Here is a 22,615-nt window from a genome sequence, read left to right as displayed (position 1 = left end):
CACCCATCTCAACCACAACTTAAAATCCAAGAATCACCAAACCAATTTTCAGAATTACTAATCACGTCCAAAATTAAAAACCCCCAAATTCAAGCTCATGAACCCTAACCCTTTTTGTGAAATTCGGCCAAAAATCAAGAAAAATCCAAGGAAACAACTTCAATCCAAGAATCCGAGTTCTAATCATCACAAACAAGCTCAAACAATCATCCAAAGCCAACAATTTCTCGAAATTTCTCATTGAAATAAAAATCCCCAAATTTTCATGAATAAACCCTAGATTCATAAATTCATTTCAGGTTTGATTTCTTATCAAATTTTCCATGAATTCAGACTCCTCGGCACTTTTTCTTTGGTTCTCCGGTGCTCTTGCTCGGTCGGCGGCCGGTGTGAGCTCGCGGCGTTTTTCATCTCGGCCGAGGCGCGCGCATCCACGGAGAGCTGGACGAGGAGTTCGATGGGATGCCGTCTTCGAGGGAGGCGGAGACCGTGAGAGCGAGGTACGACCAGCTCAGGGCTTTGGTGGGAAGAGCTAAGACTTTGCTCGCTGACGTGGCGGCGCCGGGGAGAGAGTGGAGGCGCTCGTGAGCTGGCGGGCCACGGCAATCTTCGATGTCTTCTGTCTGGTCGCTTGTGAGGTGGAGATAAGTTCATTAAGGACATTTTAGACATTACACCAAAAATAAGCTCACGTGGCAAAAAAATCGAGCAAAAACATAACAGAATGAGAGAAAAGTAGACGGAATGACTATTTTCGACACAAAATAAGAATGAAAGGTAAACAGACGATCACTTTTCTTTATGAGGGGGCAATTATGGACTCGGGTCACAGTTCAGGGGGCATTCACTAGGACAAAAAACGTTATCCGGTGCGACGAATGTCGCACCGAATACTTCAAATGTCGCACCTAAAAGTTTATTAGGTGCGACATTAGGTGCGACGGCGTCGCACCGGATAACCTGTAGCAAAAGGCATTAGGTGTGACATGTCGCACCTAATAGTCATACCTCTAGGTGCGACATATCAGGTGCGACAATGTCGCACCTAATATGTTTTTTAAATTAAAAAAAATTACAAAATCAGAAATAGAGGGAGGGGATGCTGATCGATCCAGGCGGCGGGGCGGGGGGCTGGTCTAGGCGGCGGTGGGGCGGGCGAGCAGGGGGCTGGTCCAGGCGGCGGTGGGGCGGGGCGGGGGGCTGGTCCAGGCAGCGGTGGGGCAGGTGGGAAGGGGGCTGGTCCAGGGGGGGGCGGGGCTGGTCCAGGCGGCGACGGGGCAGGCTGGGAGAGAGAGACAGAGTGAGAGATGCCCGGTGAGACAGAGAGAGAGAGAGAAATAGAGGGGGACGTACAAGGGAGGGCCGGCAGCGGCGGAGCGGAGAGGGACGGCGGCGGGGAGTAGCTGAGAGAGAGAGAGAGACAAAGTGAGACAGTGATAGACGACCGGTGAGATATAGAGAGAGAGATGGGGATGTACCAGGATGGGCCGGCAGCGGCGGAGCGGGGAAGGACGGCGGCGGGGGCTGGCTGAGAGAGAGAGACCTTGTGAGACGGTGAGAGAGAGAGAGAGTGAGTGAATGTGTGAAAAAATGAGAAAAGTCGGGTTTAAAACCCTAATAATCATATTGGGTGCGACAATGTCGCACCCAATATGAAATCCCAGATCCAAAAAAAAATTCGACGGGATTCCCTGACAAATTTAATTTTAAAACTCATTGGGTGCGACATTTGTCGCACCTAAAGGTATTAGGTGCGACAATTTCATATTAGGTGCGACATTGTCGCACCGAATAACACTAAACATTAGCGAAATTTTTAGTCATCCGGACGAGTATCCTAATATGGGCTTAGGTGCGACTATTAGGTGCGACATGTCGCACCTAATACCCTTCCGCACCCAATATGTTAATTTGTAGTAGTGATTCCAGTAATTTATTCTTTTTTTTTAATATCAAGAGGTAAGCAAAGTTCTCGCTCTTATTTCTCGTATTCTTGTTTTTGTTTATATGATGATTTTTAAATGAGGAAATGGTGGCATAAATACCATATGTTTACGGGTTGTTGTGGATATATACCTAAAGTTTAAAAGTTGCGGTAAAAATACCTAATGTCGAATGTTTGTCTTTCCGTCACTAACAGGGTCTGTTAGTTTGGATGTATATACACGTGGAAGGCTGTGATGTCAACCGAAAACTCGAAAAGAAATATAAAATGAGGCTCAAAAAATACAAAATACAAATTATTATCATTTTACTTTTTTCACAATTGAAATACAAAATATATTAAAACAGAGCAAAAAAATTGAGAACTTCTTCGCGCAGAAAAGAAAAACTCCCAATTCGAAATCCCTAAAATCTCAATTGTTCATCATCTACGCTTGATAACTTCAAAATGTCCGGAATTGACGACGCGAGTTCTAATGTGGTAAGGAGTAGCAACCACGCCAAGGTCAAGACTATGAAGAAAATGACGACGAGGCGCTGAAATGGGTAGCGATCGAGAATCTTCCAACGCATATGAGAAGCAAAGAGAAGGATTTTGACGGAGGAGCAAGGCAAACTAAGAGAGATCATTGAAATGAGTTTGGACAACTTCCAATAACCTTGTTTGTTGGACGAAATTGTTTCAGGGTGTGGATTTGTGTTTTATTTATGTTAATTCTAGGGCGTGGATTTGTGTTTTATTTTTTGGGTTTCTTTCGATGAGCAAGAAATTAGCATTCGGCCAGAGAAGGTGGTTCGCAGAGAGAGAGAGAGAGAGAGGTGTCCATAGCTGCTCACTGTCTTGGCGGATTCGGCACGGAGGATCGAAAGGCTTCATCTGACTTTGTGTGACCATAATTAAACGATTAAAAGTGATGGGCTTGCTTATGAGGCTCGACGATAAAAAAACTTTTCAGATGAAGACATGGAGAGATACACGACGGAAAAAAAAAACTCTTCAGACGAAGACGAAATCGATGTTTTCAAGATGATCATAGCTCTCAGAATTTTTTTTAATTTTTTTTTTCCTTCTCTGTAGCTCTTAGCACTGACGAAAAAAACCTGAAACTTGTTGAAGCAACGACGAAGATATTATTTTACCTTAAAATTGTATTGAATCATAGCTCTTTGTTTTGTTTTTTTGTTATGAAATATATTATGTTACCTTAAAATTGTTTTTTGTTTTTAGAGTATTTTTAATTTAATTTTTAAAAGCCAAATGTATCCTCACAGTTCATTATCTACACATCCAAACTAACAGACCTTGGTAGTGACGGAAAGACAAACATTCGACATTATGTATTTTTACCGCAACTTTTAAACTTTAGGTATATATCCACAACAACCCGTAAACATATGGTGTTGATTTTGTGCAGTGGGAAAAACTGGAAGTTGGGTCTGAGAAGCAGCTTGACTATCTCAGGGATATACTCAGTGACCACGGAGTAGAAATTAGATTATTCAAATTTGCATATTTGTATTGTATGATTGTCATGTTATATAAATATATTAGACCCGCGCTTTGCTGGGGTATAAAAAAAAAAGGTAAATTGGGATATATGTTACCATTTTAATAATTATAGTAAAAAAAATGTTATAATGCAAATGATATCCATACTCATTCTAAAAATGAAATATTCATAATAAAGGAATCAAATCCCCACGAATTTCCACGAACACATCTACATTGTCCAATAATAGCCTATTGTATCGCCTCTCTCTTTTCCGAGACCAAACGAACACATCCAACTTCTTCTTCTTCTCTCTCTTTCTCTTTCGTTCTGTATTCCTTCATTTTCACTGTTGACTCTCGTGCCCAAAGAATATACACACTAACTCAACGTACCCCACGACTCCCACAATTTTTGGTTATTCGATTGCGTTTTCCAAGAGCAAACATCAAAGGCCTTTTTTTTCTTCGTTCCATTTCCTCTCTGTTAGGGTTTTTTTGGTTAAAAAGCGATTGGATTGGTGTACAATACAATGAGAGCGAGATTGGTGGTTTTTCCCGTGAAAGGTCGGAACTGGTGTTTTTCCTCGCCGGTACAACAGCGGATTTCCGAGTCAACGACCGATTCTCTCACTCCGACGACTCTCAGAGGCCTCTTCAGCAAGATCTCTTTCTCGAACCCCAAGCCTTTGGCATCCAATGCCGAACTCCTCGTCGATTTCGTCGCTAACAAGGTTCGCTCTCTCTTTCTCTGACCTCGTTCGTTGACGTTTTTTTTTTATTCGAATCTCTGATTTTTTTTTTTTAGATGAATTCTGCTTGGATTAGTCTCGAGAAGGCTCCAGATGGAAGTTTAAAGAGCAAGATTCATGGGTGGGTATTCTTATTGATTTCATTAATTTGGGTACTTAGCATTGAGAGACTTGATCAACATTGTTCATATGTTTGAAATTCTCTCTTGAAATGAATTAGACTTGGAATGCGTCTCTTGGCTCGCGTAAAACCGTCTGAGATATTCTTGAAGTCTATTCCTAAGGAGGTCACAACCGTTGAAGTCACGTACCCTTCAAGGTCTCTCTCTCTCTCTCTCTCTCTCTCTCTCTCTCTCAGTGCCTTTAGATTTCAAATATCTGTAAATGTTTCTTTTTAGCTATTTTTATTTATGTATTGTAGCAGTGTCTTAAGACTCTTAACTATTACCCATCACCAATAATGCAGTTTAAATCCAAGGCTTGTGCGCAGAAGGTTGCGACATATTGCCTTGAGGTACATTCCGCTCCTTTTTCACTTTTTTGTTTTGTTTTTGCTGTGTTTTAATATCTATTTTTTCAGTCGGTAACGACGTAACGTCTAGTTAGATAATTACTGAGTAGGATATCTTGAAGTGCTTTTCCGTAGTGTTAATTTTGGATCTTTGCATTGCGGATAGTGAAATTCGTTGAGATCTTTAGGTTCATGGAAGAAAAATATATGCTACCACCTTTGATTTTGTATTTTTCCTTTTTCTTTTTTCGTTTTCGTTACTCGTATGAAGCTATGTTGGAACTGGAATTTGTTGACTTGAATTACGTAAATGCAGGGGAACCGTTGTGCACAAGAATTACTTTTATGGTTCAGCGACTTTGCTTCCATTGACAACTGCATTAGCTGTGCGTATGTTCATTCTTCTTGCTGCTTTTTTTCTTTAATGTTTATTTTACGGTTTAAGTTACCATACCATTATACGACATGAACTAAATTCGAGTTCTTGGTCTGTAGGTTTTACCACTGCCTAATGTCCCATTCTTCTGGGTATTATTTCGTACCTATTCTCATTGGCGTGCCCTCCAGGTGTGTAATTTTATCGGGTTTAAAGAATTTGTTTTGAATTTACAGTGTCATCACATGGTATTTACCTTCTGTGGCAGTCAATTTGTTCGATTATATCTCGTGATTAGTATTTTCTAAATTTAGGTTGTCGTTTGAGGATGTGTGCTAGACTATGCAATATGCATCATTTGACACTAAGCATGAATGTCGCCTTTTGGATCATTTTACTTATCTAATTGCGTCTCTAACGATATATTTAGGGAAGTGAATTGCTCCTTCGGGTGATATCTGACGGATCTCAGGCTTCAAACTCCAGCCCCGTCGGTGCAAGTTTCCCAGAGTATGATGTCAAAAGAACACTCAGTTCGTCATGGGTAAGTTGTCGTGTTTTAATAGTATAAAGATGTTGAAAGCATATTTTTTTCATTTATTTTTTTTTAAAACCTTTTATAACCGTTTGAATGAACGGAGCCGAAATAAATTGGTCACTGCAAAAAAAATGTAAGGAGATTAAAAATATTACACCTTTTAGGCTATTTTGGGTTAATAAAAGGTTAATAAAAAAATATAAAAAATAATTAAAGTCAGTTAGCCGATGGAAAATCTCCACCAAATAAATAAATCAGTTAACCTTTAACCGAAAAATTTAAGGTAAAGGCACCATCTTTATAATAGCGATAGAGCTGTTGAAGCTAACAAAATTCCATTTACACATCCACATTAATCACCAAGCTACCCAGCACATTTCTTAGTCCATGTAATAGAAAGGTTTTGATGGGCTGTAATCTCTTTAAATTCCTTCAAATTTCTCTTCTTTTTTTTTTTGGGTAGGTGCTCAAACCTTCAAAGGAGCTTGAAGAACTTCTTCGAAGCGGAGCCAAAGGCGATGGTGACAGTTTGAGCAAATCAGCCATATTAGACATTTGCAACACATTTGAACTAAACCCAAATGATGTCCTAAAGTGCAGGCACTTGATGTAGTTCCCCTTGTTTTGTAGGTATTTTGGCTGAGCTATTATTCAATGTCCCTGCTTAAGCGGGGCAGAGTAAACATTATTTAGTTTTTGTTTTTCTTACTGGATAATTAAGCTATGGAAGATAACCTTGGATAGATTAATAAATGCATGCGGTAGTGGTGGAGAATTTTGGAATTAATTGTTGCCACCCTTTTTAATAATAAATTGATCAGCGTTTTTTATTTTTATTTTTTTCTAATCTTTCGATGTGCAAGTTGTTTGATTGGACATACCTCTTTCACTTGATTCACGTAAAGGCAAATCCTAAGGAGTGTTGGGTTATTTTAAGATGTCTTGTATTCAAATCCTTTCAAGGTTCCCACTTAGCAATTCAAATAATGTGGGATCAGGCAGGAGGCCTGTGGGGGAAATTGCTTCTTGTGCCGTTTTCTGTCCTTATTGCAAAAATAGTATGATTAAGGCTTTTTATTAGAGAAATTGCCTAATTTGCCACTAATTTTATAACATTTTTTCATTTTCCAACAAAATGCTAATTTTTCTCAAAATGCCACCATCTATGTCAACAATGTAGACATCTATGTCTAACAATATTGACATCTAATAGTGTAGAGCAAACATAGATGTCAACATTATTGACATAGATAGTGGTATTTTGGGAAAAATTAGCGTTTTGGTGGAAAATGGGAAAATATTATGAAATTGGTGGCAAATTAAGCAATTTCTCTTTTTATTATGAAAAATACTTTTTTATTTAAGTTGTAAACATCACTTTTCTTTTATAATTTAAAACAAATTTATTTTATGTTTTCGATTCTTTTTAACTTTATTTACTGTTTACAATTTAATTTAACAAGAAAATAATTGTTTATCGTTTGAAAACAACTATTTTGGGAAGGATTTAAAATAACAGCTATTTTTGAAACGTTACACTTAAAAAGTGTTATTTTTGTAATTTCCCAGTATTTTTGTTGGTAGCTGTATAACCGTAAAATTGACACATCTGTATTCCATGTAATTTTAAACCTTACTTGTAATAATAATAATAATAAAATGCTAGAGGAAAAAAAGTGTTGAGACTTGAGAGACGAAGGGTAATAATTAAGCCAAGTTTTGGGGAAATGTATTTGAAGTCTTATTCGTTTTCAATTTTTTTTTTTATTTTTTATTTGTTTTCAATTTTTTTATTTTTTATTTGTGGAAAATATTTTACCCGTGGGATTATCTATATATACAAACACACATATATTATAGAGAAATTTTATTTTGTAGACCTAAAAATTATCAAGACTAAATTCATTATTTTAATAATATCTGAAATTGAACTTTTTGACACTTTTCGGACAAAAATGCCCCTGAAAGTCCATATATATAAAAAGCATCGGATTGCATCGGATTTCATCGAATTTTGGCAGAGATTTGGGGTTGAAGGTCATCAGAAAAATCTGATGAATCTCATTGGAGATCATCGGAATCCGATGAAATCCGATGAGATTCATCGGATTTTTTCAAGTTTTTTTTATAAATGGAACATTCCCAAAAACAATGCGAAACCCCAAAAATCGAAGCTAAACACAGTTCTAATCCTAGCGCAACCAATTCGAAGATGACAAGACTTATGATGAAGAGGGAGAGAAAGATGAAGAGGGTTTGAAATGAGAGAGGAAGAGGGGTTATTTGAATTTCAGGGGCATTTTTGTCCGAAAAATATCCAAAAGTCCAATTTCAGATATTATTAAACTAATGAGTCTAATCTTGCTATTTTGATCATTTTTAGATCTACAAAATGAAATTTTTCATACTATACGCTATACGCGTGTGCGCGCGTGCATATATACATATGGGAAAATATCACGAGTATCCCTTGTGTTTAATCGAAATGCGAGATTTATCCCCTCTATTTTTAGAAATATCAGACATATCCCTCCAGTTTAATATAAATGACATATACATTCCCTAAAAAAATGTTATATTACAAATATCACCATTTTCGTTTATTTTTTACAAAAAAATAATTTGAAATCCCCTAAATACCCTTAATGAAATAATTTTTTATCTTCTATTCTATATACAAAAAGTTAAATTAAAAAAATTTCTTTATAAAAAGTTAAGGTTTTTTTTTTTTATATAAAAGAGAGATTTTGATTTTTTTTTTATTAAAATAGTAAATAAATATTTATTCTATTAAGTGTATTTTGAGGAGTTCAAATTATTTTTTTTGTAAAAAATAAACGAAAATGGTGATATTTGTAATATAATATTTTTTTAGGGGATGTATATGTCATTTATATTAAACTGAAGGCATATGTCTGATATTTCTAGAAATAGAGGGGATAAATCTCGCATTTCGATTAAACACGAGAGGTACTCTAGATATTTTCCCTATACATATTCTTAGGGGTAAAAATATGAAATGGGCATAAAAACTTACTATTTTCAAAATAGGGACAATTAATGCTATTTTTACACATAATAATATACATACATAAAGATAATATCGTACTACATAAAATGTTTTAAAAATATCGTAACTATAGTCCTCAAGCTTTATTTTAAACTTCCTTTCAAATAAATAAATAAAGCTTTGTTTTATGCAAATTTGGTGTTTACGTAAAGCTATCCAAGAGGAATCATAGACACTATATTTGTTGAAAAAATGAGCTTATAAACTGAGTACGATATGATAATTTTTAGATGTCATACCTACAATTATACTTAGTGGTATAGTCTATAGAATATGGTCGATACCTTTTTTTTTTTTTTTGTACTTAATGACACAAAAAATTCTTTGATTTCATCTTTTTAAGCAAATTCTTACATTCACTTTTTCATTTAAAAAAATATGTATTTTTATTTCTAAGTATTTTTAATTTCTATACACAAATATTTTTTAAATATCCAAATATCCCTATTTAACAATCTCTAATCTAAATATATTAAAGGTTGTTTGAGTTATAAAGTTTATAATATTTATTTATGCCATTATATCCGTAAATATTTTAACGATTTTTGTAATTTATATTTTTTTTTTCATGAGCAATCTCTGTCACTAAAATGATTTACATATATAGATTAAAGATATACATAAATTTGTAGGTAAAAGAAACTACCTTGTTTTCAGATTACCCTTTTCCCAGGTTTCTCTCTCACAGAGTTACAGTATAATAGAAAAATATTAACAAAGAACATGTGCTTCTATAAAGCAAAATAAAACGACACATCGTTTATGCGAGTCCTGGGTCTATGACGATTATATATATAGTAGGGCAAGGCTTGCGAGTCCTGGACACTCTTTCTCTCTCCATCTCTATCTCTAGTTGGCTTGACTGGTAAGAAATCCTCACAAAGAAACAATGGCTCCAGAACCAGAAGACGATCTCAAGGACGAGAAGAACCCCAGGCCTCTTGATGAGGACGACATCGCTCTCCTCAAAACTTACGTACGCTCTCTTTACCCAAATCCAAAACTCCCAGGCGTTCATTTTTCATTATCAATCGGTTTTTCACTTTCTAGGGTTTTGAAAAGTATTTTTTTTTTCTTTTTCCGATTTGGTTCGTTATTATATGTAGGCGAAGAATGATCTTTGAAATAGAAGGCTTTTGTTTTGAATTCATCGTCCTAAGCTATGTGTGCTAGATTTTGGATCTGGAATGTTAGGGTTTCCAGCTATTTGTGTTCTTTGTGTCTGTATGTTTGAATTTAGAGAGAAACTAAAGGTAAAGATGACGAATTGATTGTGAATCTGTGTCATGGACTGTGTAGCTCGCTGTGAATTGCTTTGATTGTGTGTGTATCTGATTACGTTTTTTTTTGGGGGGGATTTATCTGTGGGATTTAGTTCGCCTCCTTGGTAGCTCAAATCAACAGTGTGTTTTTTTTTATCTATGTTTAGTTCTGCGTTATCATTTAGCTCATTTATAAAATAAGTAAATAAATTAGTTAGCTCCTTTAGGTGGTTAAAAAACTTGCTTTGTAGAGGAGGCTTTGCATCTTCAGCATTTCTTTTTGGTTTACGTTTCTCTCTCCACATTGGTTCTTCCATAGTTCTGTTTATATAGAGCGAATATGTAATGGGTTTTTACTCGTGTAATTTCCATGGCTGATCCAGGGTTTGGGACCTTATTCTACTCAAATCAAGAAGGCAGAGAAAGAGGTTAAGGAATTGGCTAAGCAGGTCAATGGTCTATGTGGTGTGTATTCTTTTCCTTTTGTTACTCTTCCAAAAAATAGCTGCTTATATGTCTGGCATAACACAACTATGTACCACTATCCTGTGAAACATTTATGGATTCAATAGCTCATATGAATTGAAAGCTATCGGAAAAATTAATCTTGTTATTGGTTGCTGCATTGTACCAGTTAATTGCCCCATATAATTTCTGGGATCCTCAGATATTGCTCGTTTCAATTGTTTCCAGGGATCAAGGAGTCTGATACTGGATTAGCTGCACCAAGCCAGTGGGATCTTGTTTCCGACAAACAGATGATGCAAGAAGAGCAGCCACTTCAGGTAATTAATTTTCTGAGTAAAATGTTTTGGAGCCGGTTGTATGTGTGATGTGGTCTTCAGTAGCAAGTGGTTTGGTCAATCAGGTTGCAAGGTGCACAAAGATCATTAATCCAAACACAGAAGATGCAAAATACGTCATCAACGTTAAGCAAATTGCAAAGGTACAATGTTTCTTTCTTGTCTGTTCGAGGTTGCTTCTCTTTTGCATAAAAACTCTAACGTGCAATTGCTTTGTAAGTTTGCATGAAAATGCATCAAGCTACAAGAGGCTCAAGTGTCATTGTCAAATAGCTTTTTTTCCTTCTACATTTATGTTGGTTAAGGAGTCTGAAATATTCTGTCTCGTCCCTTGTTTTGTTTCCTAATTTTTTAAAAATAAGTTTCTAATGAGATATCACCTGTCAACACTCTGAGTCTAAATTAGTGCTATCTTCTGGTCATAATCATGCTTAGGGTTGTTTTCTTATTAAGTTTATTCTCACTTGCAGTTTGTTGTTGGACTCGGTGACAAAGTTTCCCCAACAGATATTGAAGAAGGCATGCGCGTTGGGTAAGCGCCCTAAATTTTTTTTCTCTATGAACTTAACAATGTCATATTGCCTATTTTAAGTAATAGATCTTGCACCATGCACTAAAACTTATTGAGTGTATCTTTTTGCTGTTATCTGAGCAATTTTGAAATTATGTTGCTATTGCAGAGTTGATCGGAACAAATATCAGATTCAGATTCCATTGCCTCCAAAGATTGACCCAAGTGTGACCATGATGACTGTTGAAGAAAAGCCCGACGTGACTTACAATGATGTTGGTGGATGCAAGGAGCAGATTGAGAAGATGCGAGAGGTGAGCATTCTTTCTTTTTTTTTTTTTTTTATACCGTTCCTCGTTTTTGGGGACTAATTATCTGCGTATTAGATACACTGACTGCTATTAGACTTGAGACATCTTTAATCACATATATACCAGAGTAGTATGTTAATTTTGGTCAAATGTGTTAGTTGAAGATTCAATACTTTCCGATTTGTTTCATCTCAGGTTGTTGAACTTCCCATGCTCCACCCGGAGAAATTCGTGAAGCTTGGAATTGATCCCCCTAAAGGTGTTCTCTGTTACGGGCCTCCAGGTACGGGCAAAACCCTCTTAGCTAGGGCTGTCGCAAATAGAACCGATGCATGTTTCATTCGTGTTATTGGGAGCGAGCTTGTTCAGAAATATGTCGGAGAAGGAGCTCGTATGGTTCGTGAGCTATTCCAGGTAATAAGAAAGTTACCAACTTCTCGGCCAATCAGAAAAAAACATCTTGCTGTAGTTTCTTAATTTTTCTTGGCTATATCGATATCTCACTAACTAGTCTCTAATCTGGTGTAGATGGCGCGTTCAAAGAAGGCATGCATTGTTTTCTTTGATGAAGTTGATGCCATTGGAGGAGCACGTTTTGACGACGGCGTGGGAGGAGATAACGAGGTCCAGCGTACTATGCTTGAAATCGTGAACCAGCTTGATGGTTTCGATGCCCGTGGAAACATCAAAGTTCTGATGGCAACAAACAGGTGTGTGCTCGTTGAACTTCGATGAACTCTTTGAGCAATAATGTTCCCATTTGATTTGCCTATTGACTTCTATTCAATCTGTGTCCTTTAGGCCTGACACGCTAGACCCTGCACTTCTTCGTCCCGGAAGATTGGATCGTAAGGTCGAGTTTGGCCTCCCTGATCTGGAGAGCAGGGCACAAATATTCAAGATCCACACGAGAACAATGAACTGTGAAAGGGATGTTCGATTTGAACTCCTGGCCCGGCTTTGCCCGAATTCTACCGGTACGTCTACAATCTGTTCCGTTTCCTTCTCTGTTTAAAATTATGAATCTTTTGCTGAGTTTTGAAATCCCGAATTTCTGTATTTTCTATTTTGGCAGGAGCTGATATAAGGAGTGTGTGCACGGAAGCTGGAATGTATGCGATCCGGGCTCGGAGGAAGACAGTGACTGAGAAGGACTTCCTTGACGCGGTGAACAAAGTCATCAAGGGTTATCAAAAGTTCAGCGCTACGCCCAAGTACATGGTCTACAACTAAGCGGGTCTTATGCCGTGCACGGGTCCTCCGACTCAACTGGGCTGAGGGATTGTCTGATCTGAATCACATGACATTAAAATCTCTTCATAGTATTTGAGCAGATATGTGCTTTTGTTGTACACTTACCCCTCTCTGAGAGCCTGGATTAGTTCTAAGATTATCACTATGCTCCTTTGACTTTATAATGTGGATTTCTTACAACATGGTCGGTTTAATTTTTACGACTTGCTTCATGGGTTGATGCATTTCATTGAGCTCTTGGTTGGTTTGAACTTTTTACTAAGATACAGTGCGCTTTGTCTACGATGATAGTGGGGGGTTTTAAGTTTTAACGTCTGCTCTATTTTGATTAATCTAAAAAAAAAAAAAAAAAAAAAAAAAAGACGAAGCTGCCAATAAGTCAACAATTTGACGAATTGAAAGACAAAAACTTGGTGACCAAGTGAAGTTTCAAGAATGAACTTGAGGGAAGATTTATTTGGCGACAACGATCTAATTAGCGTGTTCCACGCATACTCGAGCAATAGAAAAAGAAAAAAAAAAAACTTATTCATAGACTTCGAAATGGAAATGAGAACTGGCGTGATTGGAGTACAAGTCATTGATGTCGTGAATTCCGATTTCCTGGAACTATTTACGACCTCCCAGTATGAATATTAGGAGATTATAAACTGGATTCACCCCTCAATTACCGAGGAACAAAGAATTAGTTGAAGAGGTGTCGAAGGAATGTGTCCATGGTTTAATCAGCGGTTTTAGAACATCGTAGGTGACGATGTTGTCCGATTAGTTCACAATTTCTTCGAAACAAATGTCTCGGCCATGACTAATATTGCTCTCATTCCCAATAAGAAAAATTCGAATGAAATGGATGATCTTTGGCTGATTGCACTTTGCAACGTACTCTACAAGATTTTCTCTTTGGTAGTTGCTAGAAAAAAAAAATGTTGCACGTGATCATTTTCAGATACCTAGAGTGTCTTAATTCTTGGGCGGCTGATTACATTACAGATATCGTCATGATATCTTTTGAAGTCGTCCATTATCTGACGAGGTAAATGTTGGGATTTGCCATGCTAAATGTAGCAAATAAATACGTGTCGAATATTATTTAACAACATGCAAACAATAAATATTTAGATTCTATATTTAATATGACTGATGGCTTAGTGACTATCACAATTAGAGGTTAATGGAAACTTACTCGTTTGATTATTTCCCACGCCGCTATCTGAATCCGATGAAAATTTTCTCTTAAATTCTAAATTCCCGGACACGCAAACTTCTTGCCGTTTCTGCATCTCAATTTTGAATTCCCGGATATGAGGTCTTCTTTCTGATTTTGAAATGGTGACTTCTTGTTTTTCAGATATCGACACCAAGTCATTCAAGCCGTTCTCCATATTAGCTGGCTAACTCAATATTTATTTTAATTGAATCAACAAGACTCTCTCTCTCTCTCTCTCTCTCTCTCTCTCTCTATATATATATATATATATATATATATATATATATATATATATATATATATATATATATATATTTAAATTCCAATTGACAGCATTATTTTGTTAAGAATATACATTCATTATTTATTCATTATATATAATATGTGCCTCACGTGTCATGATATTCGTTCACTTTTACTGTATCAGATTGCGTATGTGTAAAACTAGTATAAATCAATGTTCAAAATATCGAGATATATCGCAGTTATATCGTTTTTTGAAGAGTCTAGGTGAAATATCAACTATAATCGTTATCGTTTTATAAATATCGTTAAAATATCGATGATATATCGACAAAATACCGATATTTTTTGTAGTTAAATAATTCAAAATATCGACAAATATCGACACAATATCGTCCAAATTTGAATTTTTTTTAATAAAAGAAAATAAACAATTTACTATTTGTTTTCTTTTTTATTTTTTTTATTTATTATTCATATCTTTTACTTATTAATTTTACTTTGTATAATGATATTATCAATATTTCCTTATTTATATTTATGATACATATAAATATATATATATATATATATATATATATATATATATATTGTTAGATAATTCTTCGAAATTGAAGACTTCGAGGCTTGAATCACGCATAGGAACGCTTTCCTTATAGTATTTCGAGTACCCCAAAGTGTCTTAAGGTTTATTGTACAAGAATACCGCAGGATACGACAAGCCTAGTTCGGACTGCACCAAGACAGAGTGAAAATCCGAAAATAAGCAAGAACTGTGTTTCTGGATTAGTGTTTCGGGAATTGAGAAAGTTGGTTCGAAAACCTGTATTGATTACTGAATCCGAAATCGGATTATATAATCAATCGTACCTGTTCGCGAAGAGGTTCGACGAACAGACGCACTGTTTCGGTCGAACTAACGGTCTTCGCGGACAGATGCACTGTTTCGGTCGAACTGCGAACAGACGCACTGTTTCGGTCGAACTACGAACAGACGCACCGTTTTGGTCGAACTACGGTTATAGTCTCAAATGACACGACCGTTGGCCAAACGATAGTTCGTTTTGAAGAGACGTGACTGTTAGTTCGAACGGTAACCACAAATAACTGCTAAATGAGGAGGCTCGACCGTTGGCGAGAATTTCCGCGAAAAGGCGGTCGAGCTCACCTGGAGGTCGAACTCGCCAAGAGGTCGAGCTCGCCAGGAGGTCGAGCTCGCCAGGAGGCCGAGCTCGCCAGGAGGTCGACCAATCGACCTCGCCCTCAGTCGAACTGAAATGACTTCGTCATTTCGTTCAATCGACCTCGCCCCAGTCGAGCTGACGACCTCGCCCCAGTCGAGCTCGTCACTTCCTCATTCACAAACTCACTTTCTCAATCAACAACACACTATTTTGTCTTTTAATGAACAAATTAAATTGAGCTAATTAAAACATCTATTTAATTTTACTCAATTTCCAACAATCCCCCACTTGTTCAGAAAAACAAGATAGAATCCAGAAAAGAGACAAAAAATGTTAGTACAGATAAGTATCTTTCGATTTGAACTTATCCTTAGTATAAGCAACACAAGACTTTATCGGAAATTAGGTAGCCAGACTTTGAACCTATTTTCCTTGTGATAAAATCGATGTTACTCAACACACACTCTTTAGTGTTCTTCGCCTATATCACACGCTTAGCACTGTTAATGGCCATGTGCTCATCCTATCTCGTGAATTTTTCATGAGAGAAAACTCCAACTCTCACTTTGGGACGGCACCATCCCGAAATTCACATAGGTGAAGTTCTTACAGTATCTCTGTTACGTATAGATACTTGTCCTCAAGACTGAACTTCATTAAGAGTTAAGAAACTCAACCTCCCGATTGTAACAGTCAACATTATTATATAATGTTATGAATATCCAATTCAATGACTTGTTCGTACCCATTGAACTTATAGTTAGTCATTTCCTAACCTTAGGTTGGGTTGCCATCATTGTCAGATCGCTACTCGAGGAGTTTAAGACCCATACCTCTCGAGGTCGATCTCACCAAATCTCTTGCAAGAGGTTTAGTGAACGGATCAGTAATATTAAAACTTGATCTTACATATGTGAGCGAAATGATACCATCTTTGATCAATTTCCTCACATAGTCATGTCTCAGACTAATATGTCTAGACTTTCCATTATACACTTCACTGTATGCTCTCGCTAAAGTTGATTAACTATCACAATGTATCGACACGGTTGATATATTGTCTTTAGCCAATGGAACTACTAAAAGAAGATCCCTCAACCATTCAGCCTCTTGACCTGTTGAAGCAAGAGCCACGAACTCTGATTCCATGGTCGAATGAGTGATACATGTTTGTTTCTTTGATTTCCAAGAAACTGCCCCGCCGGCAAGTGTAAACACCCATCCCGTCGTAGATTTGTTATCTCCGACGCTCGATATCCAACTTGCGTCAGTATATCCTTCTAGTACGGCAGGAAACTGACCGTATTGAAGTCCAAGATTTTTGGTTTTCAAAAGAAATCCAAAGATTCTCCCAATGGCCTTCCAATGCTCGGCACTTGGATTGCTGGTAAATTTACTCATTTTACTAACTGCAAAGGCTATGTCTGGTCGAGTACATTGCATCAAGTACATAAGACAACCAACCGCACTAGCATATTCCAATTGAGCCACAGTCCTTCCATCCTTCTTTTCAAGTTTTACACTTGGATCAAATGGGGTATTCACTTCTTTGAAATTTAAATGTTTGAACTTATCAAGCACTTTTTCAACATAGTGTGATTGACTAAGTTCATAACCCCCACTGGCTCTACGAACCTTGATACCCAAAATAGTATCAACTTGTCCAAGATCTTTCATTTTGAAAGTGGAAGATAGAAACCTCTTCGTTTCTAATATTCCTTTCATCTCGTTGCTAATGATCAACATATCATCAACATAGAGACATAGGAAGATCACAAGGTTACCACACACCTTTGAGTACAAACACTTGTCACAAACGTTAGGAACAAATCCATTCGAAAGTATGACTGAGTCAAACTTTTGATGCCATTGTTTGGGTGCTTGTTTTAATCCATATAAGGATTTAACAAGTTTGTAAACCTTTTGTTCATTACCCGGAAGCACATAACCTTCCGGCTGCTCCATGTAAATCTCCTCATCGAGATCTCCATTTAAGAATGCCGTCTTGACATCCATTTGATGAACATTGAGGTTATACAAAGAAACCAAGGCAAACAACACTCTAATTGTTGTTGTCCTTGCTACCGGTGCATATGTGTCAAAGTAATCAATTCCTTCCCGTTGTCGAAATCTTTTGGCTACTAATCTAGCCTTGTAAGTATTAAGAGTACCATCACTATGATACTTCTTTCGGAACACCCACTTACACCCAATAGGTCTAGACCCTTTGGGTAGATCGACAATTTCCCAAGTGTGGTTTGACATAATAGAATCCATTTCATCTTGGATAGCATCCTTCCAAAAGGCAGAGTCTCGAGAAGCCACAGCTTCATTATAAGTCTTAGGATCGTCTTCAATAAGAAGAATAATAGGAATTTTCCGTGCAAAACTATCTCTATTTCCTTCTACTAGGTAAAAAGAAATGATGCGAGAATCTATTTCCTTAGACTTACGGACTCTTTTGCTTCTCCGAAGTTCGGGTTGTTCTACAACTACCCTAGAAGAACTTTCCTCTCGAGGCATCGAGCCTGCCTGGAGGTCGAGCTTGCCAGGGGTCGAGCTCGCTTGGAGGTCGAACCTCCCTGCTGGTCGAGCTCGCCTTGAGGTCGATCCTCCCTGGAGATCGAGCTCGCCTGGTCGAGGTTCTTCATAAGTGGAATTTTGAGGTTCTTTTCCTGTCGAGTTAAGATTCTCAAAGAATTCTACATCTCGGGATTCTACTATGACATTAGACTCTAAGTTTAGAAGTCTATATGCCTTGCTATTCATAGCATAGCCAATAAAAACACTTCGCATCCCTCGAGGACCCAACTTGGTCCTTTTAGGATCCATGTTTTTGTAGTAGGCTAGACACCCCCACACTTTGAAATACCCAATATTAGGCTTTCGCCCTTTCCATACCTCGTACGGTGATATTTGGGTTTTCTTTAAAGGAATACGATTTAAAATATGACATGCGGATAGTAAAGCTTCACCCCACAAACTAAAATGTAAACCAGAATGCGTCAACATGGCATTTATCATCTCTTGAAGTGTCCTATTTTTACGTTCGGCTAAACCGTTTTGTTGTGGTGTTCTAGGTGTAGAACATTCATGAACAATACCATTTTCTTCACAAAAAGTATTAAAATCACTAGGAAAATATTCACCGCCCCTATCACTTCTAAGGACTTTAATATTAACTCCTAATTGATTTTCTACTTCAGCCTTATACACCTTAAAAGCATTAAAAGCATCATCTTTATGTTTCAAAAGATACACATATGTAAATCTAGAGCAATCATCAATAAAGGTAATGAAATACCTATTTCCCCCACGGGTTAACATGCCATTAAATTCACATATATCAGAGTGTATAAGATCTAACACCTTAGAATTTCTCTCTACACTATAAAACGGTTTCTTTATCATTTTAGATTTCACACATATTTCACATTTATCTAATTTATCAGATTTGCACGAAATTAATCCACATTTAATTAACATTTTCATAGTGCTAAAACCAATATGTGCTAATCTACTATGCCATAAAGAAACAGAATCAAGCATATAAGCAGAAGGAGAAATTTCATTGATAACATTGTCAATAATACATAATTTGACCATCCCTTCACTGGAATAGCCTTTGCCAACAAATACACCATTACGGGTCAAGATAAGCTTGCCCGACTCATACACAGATTTGATCCCCGGTTTGCCTAGGAGATCGCCACTAACTAGGTTCCTACACATATCCGGAACATGGAGAACATTGGTCAAAGTGGCCGTCTTCCCGGAGTTGAAGTTGAGATCCACGCTCCCGATGCCGACAACTTGAGAGCGATGCTCGTTTCCCATCTGAACCGCTTGTCCATCGTTGACTTCAGAATAGGTTTTGAAGGCAGCCCTATCATAGGCGACGTGAACGGTAGCACAAGTGTCGTACCACCACCCTTGAACCTTGCCTTTGACCGCCATGAGTTCGCTCAACGTAGCGACTATGTTAGTGTCGGTCATAGTGGCGTCGACCTCTTTCACATCCGTCTTGCGGTGTCGACAATCTCGAGCATAATGACCGGGTTTGCCACACACATAGCAGCCCCCTTTGGACCCTTTGGATCCGGGCTTGTTACCGGACTTGGATTTGCCGGAATGCTTGAATTTCTTCGAGTCCTTTTTGGAACCCGAAATTCCTTCCTTGTCATTCCACTTCCTCTTGCCTTTAGCGCTCACCGCATTGGCCTTGGAAGTACCGGCATCCGACGTCTTCTCTCTCATCTTCGATTCCTCCTCGATTTGAAGATGTTTCTGGATTTGCTCCAAAGAGAAGTCCTCGGTATTGTGAAGAAGTTTCTTTCGATAGCCTTTCCACGAATTGGGCAACTTCGCAATAATTGCACCAACTTGGAAAGACTCCGGAATATCTATCTTCACAGCCCTCAATTTGTTGACTATAACTTGCAATTCATGAACTTGAGCAAGTATAGGCTTGTCATCAAACATCTTGAAATCAAAGTAACTCGAGACAAGGAACTTTTTGGTACCTTCTTCTTCGGCCTTGAACTTGTACTCGAGAGCCTTCTATATCTCGACCGCCGATGGATTGTCATTGTAGAGATCGTAGAGTCGATCTGACAATGTGTTCAGAATGTGACCCCGGCACAGCAGCTCGTCCTCTTGACGCTTCTTCCGGTCCGCCTTGAGTTCGTCATCATCTTCGTCCGTCGGCTCTGGGATGGGCACCAACGTCGGGTCGAGCACGTAGAAGATCTTCATGGCAATGAGGAAGAAACGCATCTTGTCTTGGCAGCGAGTAAAGTTAGTGCCGTCGAAGCGATCTAACTTGACGAAGTCCTGGCTCATCACTTTCAGACTTGAAACAGATGCCTCGGTAGCCATAGCACAAGATACTATAAGATTGTTAGATAATTCTTCGAAATTGAAGACTTCGAGGCTTGAATCACGCATAGGAACGCATTCCTTATACTATAAGGTTTATTGTACAAGAATACCGCAGGATACGACAAGCCTAGTTCGGACTGCACCAAGACAGAGTGAAAATCCGAAAATAAGCAAGAACTGTGTTTCTGGATTAGTGTTTCGGGAATTGAGAAAGTTGGTTCGAAAACCTGTATTGATTACTGAATCCGAAATCGGATTATATAATCAATCGTACCTGTTCGCGAAGAGGTTCGACGAACAGACGCACTGTTTCGGTCGAACTGCGAACAGACGCACTGTTTCGGTCGAACTACGAACAGACGCACCGTTTTGGTCGAACTACGGTTATAGTCTCAAACGACACGACCGTTGGCCAAACGATAGTTCGTTTTGAAGAGACGTGACCGTTAGTTCGAACGGGAACCACAAATAACTGCTAAATGAGGAGGCTCGACCGTTGGCGAGAATTTCCGCGAAAAGGCGGTCGAGCTCACCTGGAGGTCGAACTCGCCAGGAGGTCGAGCTCGCCAGGAGGTCGACCAGTCGACCTCGCCCTCAGTCGAACTGAAATGACTTCGTCATTTCGTTCAATCGACCTCGCCCCAGTCGAGCTGACGACCTCGCCCCAGTCGAGCTCGTCACTTCCTCATTCACAAACTCACTTTCTCAATCAACAACACACTATTTTGTCTTATAATGAACAAATTAAATTGAGCTAATTAAAACATGTATTTAATTTTACTCAATTTCCAACATATATATGGCAAATAACGTATTATATATATATATATATATATATAATATCTATATTAATAGACTAAATAATTAAATATATAATATTATTCCTTTTTATTATTTTAAAGAATATTTGTAATGTAGTAGAAAAATATTACAATTTCTTTGAAAAAAATTATTTTATTACATTTTTTAATATTGAGAAAGTAATGTAAATATTAATAATGTATATCTATAAGAAAAAAGTTATAAGTATATTTTAAATTTGATTGTTTTATTAGAAATTTAAAAATATAAATAGTGGTACATATTTTATTATATTTTGTTATAAGATTTTTGTCCATATATCCGTTGGTAATCGATATATCATCGATATATCGCCGATATAATCGGTAGTCGGTATTAAAATTATTACAGAATATCCGTCGATATATCCGTAAAATCAGAACATCGGTATCGATATTTTAAACCTTGGTATAAATACTCTTTTATACTTTGGTAATCTTTAGTAGAATTGATTCAGTTCTTTCCCTCTCACTTCATCTTCTTCGTTCTCTCTCAAGCTCTAACTGAGCTTAGAGATTCTCAAGTAAGTTGATCGACCTGATAGAATATCTAATGTATGTTAGAATCAAATCCTGAAATTCAAACTTGTGAGTATCCATTTACTTTATAGCTTACGAATTAATAATAATTTAATTGAGAGAGGTGATGAATATAGCGATGGGAAGAGAAAAAAGGTGAAGAAAACAACATAGAGAATTTAAGGGTAAATATCAAATTCCGATCTCCAATAGTTCTTTTTCGTTAAAAAAATTCAACATTAACCGTTGAGCCTTTTATTTTTCATAAATAATCGTTTTAATTTTTGAAGTGTTCATTTTACATTTAATAATTGTTACAGTAACAGTTTACCAAGTTTTCAATAGCTATTATTCAAATTTTAATATACTAATAATATTTTGAACCAGATTTTAATATACTAATAATATTTTGAACCAAATTCAATAACTGTTAATCAGATTTCAATAATTATTGATCAAATTGAAAAGACAAGAGTAATTTTGTTCGGAGAATAAGGAAACAGTTACTGCTAAAATATTTTAAAAAAAATATATGGACGTTATACGATTTAGATTACTTATGTAATTTTTCAAAAAAAAAAAAAAAAAAAAAAAAAAAAAAAAAACAACGTGCAGTGAAAAAAGTGGGTCAATGCTTCTTTTCTTTCTTTTTTGTTTGCATCAAAGACGTTCAGTGGGTCCATGCAAAATGATCGACTCTAAGTAATTGTCTCGAGAAAATGATCGCCAATAAAAGCCATCATTCGTCACGTTTAAAAACCCGAATAATAGAAAAACACAGTTTGGCAATAATGAAAGAAAGGACTCCTACTCCTAACAGGAAGGATCGATTCTGTATATAGGGTGGTGGTAAGTTGTTGCACCCATCGTGAAAGTGAGCTTTCAATCTCCATTAAAAAAAAAATGGAGTCCAATCAAAGT

The 22,615-nt window shown here is 37.2% G+C and overlaps 2 protein-coding genes across 2 annotated transcripts; both read left to right on the top strand.

The window, feature by feature from the left end:
- The first annotated feature begins 3,653 nt into the window (after window positions 1-3,653).
- LOC149385553 (K+-H+ exchange-like protein) lies at window positions 3,654-6,397 on the top strand. The gene is made up of 8 exons (XM_089625100.1): window positions 3,654-4,167; window positions 4,242-4,306; window positions 4,406-4,504; window positions 4,652-4,699; window positions 5,013-5,082; window positions 5,192-5,263; window positions 5,503-5,616; window positions 6,074-6,397. Exons 1-8 carry the CDS (start codon window positions 3,967-3,969, stop codon window positions 6,221-6,223), a joined length of 819 nt encoding a protein of 272 aa, XP_089481226.1. The 5' UTR covers window positions 3,654-3,966; the 3' UTR covers window positions 6,224-6,397.
- Window positions 6,398-9,453: 3,056 nt separating this feature from the next.
- Window positions 9,454-13,054, top strand: RPT1A (regulatory particle triple-A 1A). The gene is made up of 10 exons (XM_089625099.1): window positions 9,454-9,656; window positions 10,326-10,407; window positions 10,636-10,727; window positions 10,811-10,888; window positions 11,216-11,277; window positions 11,426-11,570; window positions 11,763-11,981; window positions 12,096-12,277; window positions 12,369-12,544; window positions 12,643-13,054. The coding sequence occupies exons 1-10, from the start codon at window positions 9,570-9,572 to the stop codon at window positions 12,798-12,800; spliced, it is 1,281 nt and encodes a 426-aa protein (XP_089481225.1). The 5' UTR covers window positions 9,454-9,569; the 3' UTR covers window positions 12,801-13,054.
- The last annotated feature ends 9,561 nt before the right edge of the window (window positions 13,055-22,615 follow it).

This window comes from Urtica dioica, chromosome 9 (assembly GCF_054948205.1).
Source record: "Urtica dioica subsp. dioica isolate 48M chromosome 9, U.dioica_male_clone48M_v1_H2, whole genome shotgun sequence".
Lineage (NCBI taxonomy): Eukaryota > Viridiplantae > Streptophyta > Magnoliopsida > Rosales > Urticaceae > Urtica > Urtica dioica.
The sequence above is the reverse complement of the archived record's forward strand: the minus strand, read 5'-3'. Positions and strand labels throughout refer to the sequence as shown.

Excerpts from the sequence above, each read along its gene's own strand:
- RPT1A (XM_089625099.1), top strand. The coding sequence starts at position 9,570 with ATGGCTCCAGAACCAGAAGACGATCTCAAGGACGAGAAGAACCCCAGG. Across the intron at positions 9,657-10,325 it reads TCGCTCTCCTCAAAACTTAC|GGTTTGGGACCTTATTCTAC; the intron begins GTACGCTCTCTT and ends TGGCTGATCCAG. Across the intron at positions 10,408-10,635 it reads GCAGGTCAATGGTCTATGTG|GGATCAAGGAGTCTGATACT; the intron begins GTGTGTATTCTT and ends AATTGTTTCCAG.
- LOC149385553 (XM_089625100.1), top strand. The coding sequence starts at position 3,967 with ATGAGAGCGAGATTGGTGGTTTTTCCCGTGAAAGGTCGGAACTGGTGT. Across the intron at positions 4,168-4,241 it reads TCGATTTCGTCGCTAACAAG|ATGAATTCTGCTTGGATTAG; the intron begins GTTCGCTCTCTC and ends TTTTTTTTTTAG. Across the intron at positions 4,700-5,012 it reads TTGCGACATATTGCCTTGAG|GGGAACCGTTGTGCACAAGA; the intron begins GTACATTCCGCT and ends ACGTAAATGCAG.